This window comes from Budorcas taxicolor, chromosome 8 (genome assembly GCF_023091745.1).
Source record: "Budorcas taxicolor isolate Tak-1 chromosome 8, Takin1.1, whole genome shotgun sequence".
Taxonomy (NCBI): Eukaryota; Metazoa; Chordata; class Mammalia; order Artiodactyla; family Bovidae; genus Budorcas; species Budorcas taxicolor.
Genome location: NC_068917.1, coordinates 60,726,715 through 60,735,859, shown reverse-complemented (window position 1 = coordinate 60,735,859; position 9,145 = coordinate 60,726,715). Strand labels below are relative to the sequence as shown.

At 45.6% G+C, this 9,145-nt stretch overlaps 1 protein-coding gene across 1 annotated transcript; it reads right to left on the bottom strand.

Annotated features, from left to right (window-relative positions):
* Positions 1 to 4,520: 4,520 nt before the first annotated feature.
* On the bottom strand, positions 4,521 to 8,903 carry LOC128051994 (spermatogenesis-associated protein 31D3-like). The gene has a single exon (XM_052644462.1). It carries the CDS (start codon positions 8,901 to 8,903, stop codon positions 4,521 to 4,523), a length of 4,383 nt encoding a protein of 1,460 aa, XP_052500422.1.
* Positions 8,904 to 9,145: the final 242 nt, after the last annotated feature.

Genomic DNA, 9,145 nt, shown 5'->3' with positions numbered 1-9,145 from the left:
TACGATGAAAAGTCCCCACTTTGTGAGTATTCATTCCCATGTGGTGGTCCAGCACATATGCTGTAAGAGTGAAGAATGTGGAGAAGTTGTAGGAACCTGAAAGTAGGCAAGAGAATTGTTTAAGAAAACAATCCTGAGCTCCACAAAAACAGGAGCTTTGTGTCCTTCACTGGTCTGTCCTAAGTGCCAAATACATAGTAAACGTGGAAAGAATGAATGGATTGTTTTCGGACAGTGTTGGAGCTGACCATTCGTTGGAGAATATAAATAACAATTTATGGTGGTACCGAAGTACTTAATTGTATGATTTTACCCAAGAGGAATCAGACGTTTATTAGAAGGCAGGGCTTCCCGGGTGACTCAGTGGTAAAGAATCCACCTGCTGATGCAGGAGCCTCATGCATGGGTTCAATCCTTGGATGGGGAAGAGCCCCTGGAGGAGGAAATGACAACCCTCCCCAGGATTCCTGCCAGGATAATCTAAAGGAACATGTCAGGCTATAATCCCTGGGATTCCCGAAGAGTCAGACATGACAGAGCCACTGAGCACACTGGACTGCACGCACTAGAAAAGGTAGAGTTAGGTTTCGCCAGGCAAGGACATATGAAAGGAAAATGGGGAAGGTGCTTTAGAGCTATTTTTTGAAGACTTCTCTGGTGGCTCTGTGGTAAAGAATCCGCCTGCCAATGCAGGAGATGCAGGTTCAATCCCTGGGTCAGTAAGGTCCCCTGGAGAAGGAAATGGCAACCCACTCCAGTATTCTTGCCTGGAGAATCCCATGGACAGAGGAGCCTGGTAGTCCTTGGGGTTGCAAAAGAGTCAGACACAACTTATTGACTAAACAACTTTAGAGCTCTTTAAGTGTGTGGTTAAGTGATAGACCATGAAGTTTTCCTTGGAGGAAGAGATAAAGACAGAAGGTTGTCAGATGAACTATGAGTGGCTTGTAGTTCCTCAGCAGGTTGAGGAATTGACATACCAAGGGCATAAGCTGAAAAGTGAAGGGTGAAATGTCAGACTGTATTTTTTCAGAGCGAAAAAATAACTCTGATGATGAGCTCTAGAATATGGCCGTAACTGAATTGGAATGGAGGTAAAGAGCCGTAGGTTGAAAAGGGATAGACGGTGAGAGGTCAGATTATTGGATGGTCTATTCACATGAATATTAGACCTCTGATTGATTCCTCCCACTTTGAGTTCCTGTCCAGAGACTCTTTCCTCTCCCGAAATCTACACAGGATTTGCATTTCCTGCAAGTCTAACCTTCAGCCAGTGTCATGACTCTGGACAGGAAGGTAAAGTGGGGCAGTGAGACAGAGGGCTATGATAGACATCTGATTTTTTTTTTTTTAATCTGTTTTGAAAACTCAGCCTTCACTCACCTTCTGTAAACAGTTCCTCTCTTGTCCTCTGGGAAACTAACCCCATTTACAGTCTCAGCCCATGTGCAAGTGAAGTAGTTGTTTCCCAACTCTATATTAAATACACTGATAAGAGCAGAAATTAAACCTTGAAATCTGTAGGATTTGCTTCCTCTGTAAGCATGGCTGTCTCTACAGAAGTTGAAGTTAGCTTCTTTAGCCCTACGATCTGAAAGCTAGAACAGAGGGGAGACATTGGGGGAGGCAGGATGAAACATATTGCGTCTAATTTTTTTCTCTCTCAAGTCTGCAAACTGGCAGTAGTGAGTCAGGTAGTTCTCAGGCCTCCTTTCACCTGATTATTCGAGGTGACCCCATACCACCTTTACCTCCAGGCCTACTTTCCCACCTCCTTTGGATGCTCCAACCTCTTTGTTTTTCTTACCAGCCACTTCTCTACTTAGCCATTAAATAGCTTTGACCTTGATGATATGAATGTGAATGAAGGCAAGGATACACTTGACACCTCTGGCCAATTTTGCTTCAGTTAACTGAGTTGGGCATCCAAGAAGAAAACCTTGTTTTAGGAAGACTTCTAAGAAGGTCCCAATGATCCCCACCTCCTGATAGTCACACCCTGGTGTAATTACTCAGCCCCTTGAATGTAGGTTGTAATTTGCTTTTAATAGAATAAGGAAAAAGGTAATGGAACATCAATTCCACTATTAGTTTCCAAAATATTGTAACTTCTTTCTTCCTAGCAGACTGTCTCCTGACCCTGATGAAGCATTGGAGAGGCCCACATGGCAAGGAATTGAGGATAGACTCCAGCCAGCTCCAGCCAACATTCAAGGAATTGAAGATCTCAGTCCAGCAGGCTTTGAGGAACTTCATCCTGCCAACAGTTATGTAAGTGATCACCGAAGTGGGTCTTTCTACAGTCATACCTTTGGATGATACCCCAGCCCCAGCTGATAGCTTAATTGCAGCCATGTGAGAGACATTAAAGCAGAGAACCTAGATATGTCTTGTCTGAATTCCTGACCACAAAAACTGTGAGATAGTAAACAAGTGGGTTTTTTTTTTTAAGCCAATAAATTTGAGGATGTCCATTATACAACAGGGGGCTTCCCTGGTGGCTCAGCTGATAAAGAATCTGCCTGCAATGCAGGAGACCTGTGTTTGATCCCTGGGTTGGGAAGATCTGCTGGAGAGGGGAATGGCTATCCATTTCAGTATTCTGGCCTGGAGAATTCCATGGACTGTATAGTATTCCACGGACTGTATAGTATTCCATGGACTATACAGTTCCTACGGTCACAAAGAGTTGGACATGACTGAGTGACTTTCACTTTCCTGTTATACAGCAGTAGATAACTAATACACCCCTAAATTACTGTGATCTTGCTGAAAGATATAGCATGACTAGAAACTCAGACACTGAATAGGAGTACATCCCTCTGATGTCATCCCTAGGAATACTGTCTTGGTGCTCAGAGATCACCCCATATACTCTCATGCTTAAATGGTATCATCATACTCTAAAAGCCCTAAGTAGTCTCCAGGAGCTGCTGGAGGCATACGTAGGGTTGTGTTGGGTGAAGTGGATGGGTGGTCAGTATGGGATCATAAGTAGTGATGATGATGTCAGTCTTTCCCTTCTCATTTTTGTCTTCCTTTCCCACTCACTCCACCATTACATTTCCTTTACTCTCTCCTTTTCCCCAAAATTCTGAGGGGCTGCCCAATGACCATTCCTGCAAACAGTGGCCAGGTGATCTCTTGGTCTTGCAGTAATACCACCCTGAAGAGATTTCCTTGGGGAGCAGCTCTTCCTGTTCGTTGAGGTGCTTTCACAAGCAGGGAGACCTCATCATCAAGCTCAAAATATGCTTTCCAGATTAAACATCCCATGTGCAGCAGATTCTTCAGCCGGAAGAATCTGCTGAATTCTGACCCTGGCCAGACCAGTGTCCACAATTGTAAAGCCTAGCTATCTATACACACCCCATTCAATGGCCACCAACCTGTGAGTTACTCTGGAATCAGGAACATTTTCTAAACAAAAGTAAGACCGTCTTCAAGAAAATATTCATATCCCTCAGCCTTTTCAAAGCTGCAAATCCTGTCTTCCCTACTGCTCCAGTAAGAGTAGAGGAAAGGTAAAGGGTGGACTGCTACTTATTTTCATTAGGGTCAGGTAAGGCGTGGGAGATGCAGAAGGCAATGGCACCCTCCTCCAGTACACTTGCCTGGAAAATCCCATGGACTGGGGAGCCTGGAACGCTGCAATCCATGGGGTTGCTGAGGGTCAGACATGACTGAGCAACTTCACTTTCACTTTTCACTTTCATGGATTGGAGGAGGAAATGGCAATCCACTCCAGTGTTCTTGCCTGGAGAATCCCAGGGACGGGGGAGCCTGGTGGGCTGCCATCTATGGGGTCGCACAGAGTCAGACACGACTGAAGTGACTTAGCAGCAGCAGCAGCAAGGAGTGGGACATGTGGCCCATCACCACAAAATTCATGAAGGATGAAAGGCTTCTTCATTGTAGGACATTTATTCCTCACCAAGACATCTAAGAGGGAGATTTCTGTCTACCACTAATCTCAAGGCCTAAGCATTCTCCAAAACGTTTTGAGGCAACAAGAGTCAATTCTGGCTATATTAGGCTAGAGTAACTCATCCCACCCTATAGCTGTATATGGTTCAGGATAGTTTGAGAGCAGATGTAAAGATAGTTTAAGCCAAGTTCTAGACTTTAAGATATCTTCTCACTTTGCAAAAGCCTAAAAATTTCTAGTGTAAATTTTTGTCCTTTTTAATAAATATAATTAAGTTCTTTAGGTAGAGGATATCTGAGCAGGATCAAATAAAGGACTCCAGGATAAAACTGAGAAGACCACTGTCAGGCTCCCTGCAAGGAAGCCTCTTAGACACCAAGAGAGGAAATCAGGATGAGCTGAACTACTCCTTCCATTTCCCACATACAAGTACCAGGATAACTAAATCCCACGCCCCGAGTGCAGTACACAAAGATCATTAGTCTTTCTCTATTAGAAGAAACATTTATTGAGGAGGATCAAAATTCTCAATTTACTAAAGGGAGGTTGTTTTCATCTGAGGATGTGTTCTCATGAAAACTGCAAGGTTTTCTCAGTGCCTGAATGAGTTCTTTGGAGAAATTTCTTCTCCCTGGAAATGCTGGAGAAGTGATTTCTGTTTGAATAAAAGAGTCAGATCTCTGAACACAGTGTCTTCTTCAGGAGTGAGGGGGGCTGGAGGGATCTGGCATTCTTGATGCACACAGGTGGGGCTTGGATGGCTTACCAGCTCCCTGGAGGACAGGGAAGAGGGTTGACTCTGACATAATACCTGATCCTCAAAGGCCACATCTTTTGGGGGATGTCTGACCCCATCTCTGTTCTGTCTGACGCTTGTAAGACAACTCTGATCAGCATAAATAGCTTCTTGGTTTGAGGACTTGGGACTTACCCATTCCTCTTGCCGTAAGTCGGGGAGAGCACCGTAGTTGGAGGGATGTCCCTTACCAGGCTTTACCTGGGTCTGCAGTTCCTTCTTGTGCTGACTTAATTGCAAGGCCTCAGATTCAAACCTACATGCCACCTTCTCTTCTAGGATCTTCCCAATGGCTCTCATAAGCTCGTGAGCTTCAAGGGGCCCATGACTCACAAAGAGAGCTGCACTTTCAGTTGAGTCTTGGTGCTGTGCAAAGGTTGACATGAATTTGGCTTTTTGCTGGGGACTTTCCTGGTCTTTGATTTTTCTCATGAAATCAATCCACTGAAAAAATCGCCTCATCTTGTTTCTGAAGAAACTTTCAGGAGGAAGCTGCTCACTCTGTGACAGAGATGAGGAAGCATCCTTTAATTCTCTTTCCTTAACAAGGTGGCTCTTCTTTCTGCCTGTAGACATCCCTGCTCCTGAATCTTCACTTCTGTATTCTCCTGCTTTGGAGCCCAAAGGCTCTCTCTCTGCAGCAGGTGGGAAGTTATTATCCTGGCACTTCAACAGTGCATGCTTAGAGGGATCCCGCCTCTGCTCCATGCTGGTCCCACTGTCCTCTGAGCGGATGTGCAGCACCTGGGAAGCTGCCGTGTCCCCAGTGGAGACACTCTGGGCAAGAGTCTGTGAAGACTTGGAAGGCAACCTACTTGAAGTCGGGGACATGTCTGTGGGACAGTGGTCAGCCTGGCTATGCTCCTTATTCTTGAATTTAAACTTTAACTCAGTAAGGATCTGTTTTTGAAAGTCTGATATTTCAGAATCTTGGGGAACAGATAATTTTGGTGGGGGACATTGAGTGGTCAGGGTAGTTTCTACTTTAATCATTTTGGCCTTTGTCATTTGGGAGCTTCTCAATTTGCTGGTTGTCAAGGTATTACAGGATTGTGATTCAAGAGCATGAAGCTCCTTGGCCCTGAATATCTCCCTGGACACACTGAACATTGTGGAATGTTCTGAATTCTTCCTCGCTGTCTTTTGGCCCTGAACCATTTCTACTCTATCACTGAAGTTCACGGTCTCATCCCTTGGCTCAGGTCTGTACTCAGCTTGCCTTATGGGCATCACTGGGCTGCATCTGTTGTCCAGTAGAGTCTCATTCTGACTTACTTTGCCTTTGTTTCCATGTGTGACGGGCTGAAAAGTCTGTCTGTGACACTCAGTTGTCTGAATGTCCTCTGCAAGCTTTTGGTAAGTATCAGAGTATGATGGTTGTGGGGCCCTCTGTCCTTCTTGGCCCACAGATGAGATAATAGGGAGAGGATGATCCAGCATGGGGGTTGAATTTGTGGTTCTCACCTTATTTCCCTGAGAAGTTTTAGATCTTTCTTCAAGAGGCTCAGACAGCTCATCTTTGGAGTCCACCCCAGAAATATGGGTGGTTGAGGAGGGAAAGTCAAGTTGAGGAAGAGGCCATGTTTTGGCTTCTCTCAACGTATAGAATTTTATGGATTCAAGAACCTTGAGGGGTAAGCCCCATCTCTGAGTCACACGAAACCTTAAAATATGGGCTTCTAGCACCTTTAGGGTATTGTGATCAAGAAAAGAAAGCTCTGGGGTGCTAATCTGGTGGCATACTTTACCTCCAGTTATGTTTTTTGAATGTGGGTCTTCCACATTGGTTTGGGAGCTTGCAGAAGGAAGCAAAGTATTGTCGTCAGCCAGCCATGAACGACACACACCTGTAGGAATCCTACCCATACTAATCTGCCAAGACTTCATGCTCACATGTAATCTAAGAATGTTTTTTATTTGATTCCGATCTATGTCCTTTCTTGAGACATTTAATAATTCATTCCTTGAGTGATTCCTTGACTGACACACACAGTTAGTTTTTGTCTCCAGGGCAGCCCTCAGATCCTGCACTAGGTAGCATTCTGAGACATCTTGTGGGCTATCTTCTGGGCTCTTCTCAAGGATATAGCCAAGATTCTTCCTCATGTCATCCCTTAGCTGAAACTTTGTTGAGACCTTCTCCTGGAAATTTCCTGGGAGACCCAGTTCAGTCTTCTCTATATTGTTGCTACCCTGGCCCTGAAGCTTGGAACGTTGTAACTGAATATGCCTGCCTCTCTGCTGAGGTACTTCTGCTAATTTGCACTGAGGCCCCATCAGTGCTAGAGACTCTAGATTCCTACAGGCTTGGAGGTACCAGCGTGGATTTAGCCTCCTTGGAACATGGAGCTCCAGTTTCTCCTGGGGTTCACTGGTGATATGAAAATGGCCGGGAAGGATAGAGACTGGTACGTAGGCATGGGATGGCTGGTTGACCAATGGGACGTTATGAGCTTGAGAACAAGTGGCTTGAGATTTTTGGAGCACAGGAACTAAACCCCACAAACTTTCCTGTTGCTTCTGTAACACATGCCACTCCAGATGTTGATTTTCAGTTGCAATATGAAAGTCTGACTCATTCTGGAATCTGTGGAAAGACACTCCACAGTCCCTAATTTGGGATGGAGAAGAGGATGATAGCACTGGGAGTCGGGCTTGAAGGTGGGCCTGGGGCTGGACCTGAGTGAAAGGTAGAGACTGGGATTGTGGCTTAGTTTGAGGCAAGCATTGTGGTGGATATACATGAGGAAGGAGACGGGGACGGGAATGAAGAAGTGGTGGAGATTCTTGATCCTGCATTTTGGCTGCAGGAGCATTACAGATTCCATTGAATAAGACAAAGTGAGACTCTGGAGGGGAACTACTACTAGAAACCAGAAGAGTAGCCACTAGGGACTCACTGTGCAAAGAAGGAAGACCCCAGAAGAGCTGGCTGTATTTCTGGTGCAAGTTTCCCCCCAAAGTCTTGACATATAAGAGCTGCTGACAAATGTGAAGCTTCTCTGGTTTGCTTTCACTGTTCCAGCCAGTTTGGGGGCCTGTAGTGTTCTGCACACCAAGAGACTGCAACAAATTCCCTGAAGATGTCCATTGGTATTCTGACCACTTCTGTTTTGAAAATGGTCCCTCTTCCTTTCCTTTCTTCTCTAAACTCCGGCAAGCCATTCTGTTTTTTATTTGTCTCTCCAAGAGTCCACGGATGTGAAAGCCAGAGAAAGAATGGCTGTTGGCCTCCTTGTGCTTTGTAACAGAATCTCCCCAGAGATAAGTGTCTTGTGGATGGAGGGAAACATGCTCTCGCTGAAAATCAGAGTGTGGTAATCCTGGGAGGAGCACGTTCATGGCCTGAGCTTGCCACAAAGAGAAGTCTGAAATTGATAGGCTTGAAGACTCAGTGCCTCTGATTGTTGAAACACAAGTGGACAACTCACTAGGGCTGTCTGGAGATGACTTCTCCAGAACAGGCTTCAGTAAAGTGGAAATTGATTTAGGTTGAGTCACAGATAAAGTGCCGTCTGGCAGTGGTGAAACAAATGGGGTTGGTGGTGCATGAGGACAAGCAAAAGAATCAGTGGGATTCATTGCCTGGGACAAATCTGATAAGGGGTTGATTTCTTGGGAAAGGGTGGGGTCAAGAGAGGACATGGTATCCAGAAACAATGTGGCCTCTGCTGGGACAACAGGGTCTGCTGTCTGAGTGTCATGTGGTAGGAAAAGGGGGAAAGCAACTGTTTGGGGTGGGGAATAATCCACTGGGAATTCGGAATCCAAGGAAGAAAAAGCCTCTGAGGCCAGAGAGTGGCCCATTGGTGAGGGGGAAAAAAAGTCAGTTAAGGGGGTCATTGGGCTAGGGGAGAGAACAGAGGAGGGCAGTGAGGATGGCTCTGGCAGAGAGGCTGGTGGTAGGTTTCCTGGAGGGACTGCTGAGAAGGCTGGGGACAGAGTAAACGATGACTCAGTCACAGGAGCTGTGGAAGCCAAAGGAGACACAGAAGAAGTAGCATCTTCCAGGGCCTCCAGGAAGAGCAGCCGATTGACCTCAGCAGTTGCGTTATTACACACCTCACAGAAGGGGTCTGGACATAAGAGTTGACGAAAGCAGGTGGTATCATCATGCTGGCCCAGGGGGCTGCAGGAGATAGGATGTACAAAACTACAGCCAGGACCAGGAAAAAACATGAGGCCCTGGTACCTCTGGCAAAAGTATGGCTGCCCAGTGTATACTATCTTTTCACATTCTTCAACTTCGTTAATCTCACAATGTATATTTTAATCCCTCTCCCCATGGCTTTCACATTCTGAATCTGAGGATTTTCCCTCCCATGTCAATCCCAGGCTTCACTGAGGCCCTAGAAATTCAAGGACTCCACTAAAAAAGTGGGATACAGGAAAGAAGGAAATGTTTAGTCACCTTTGCAGAA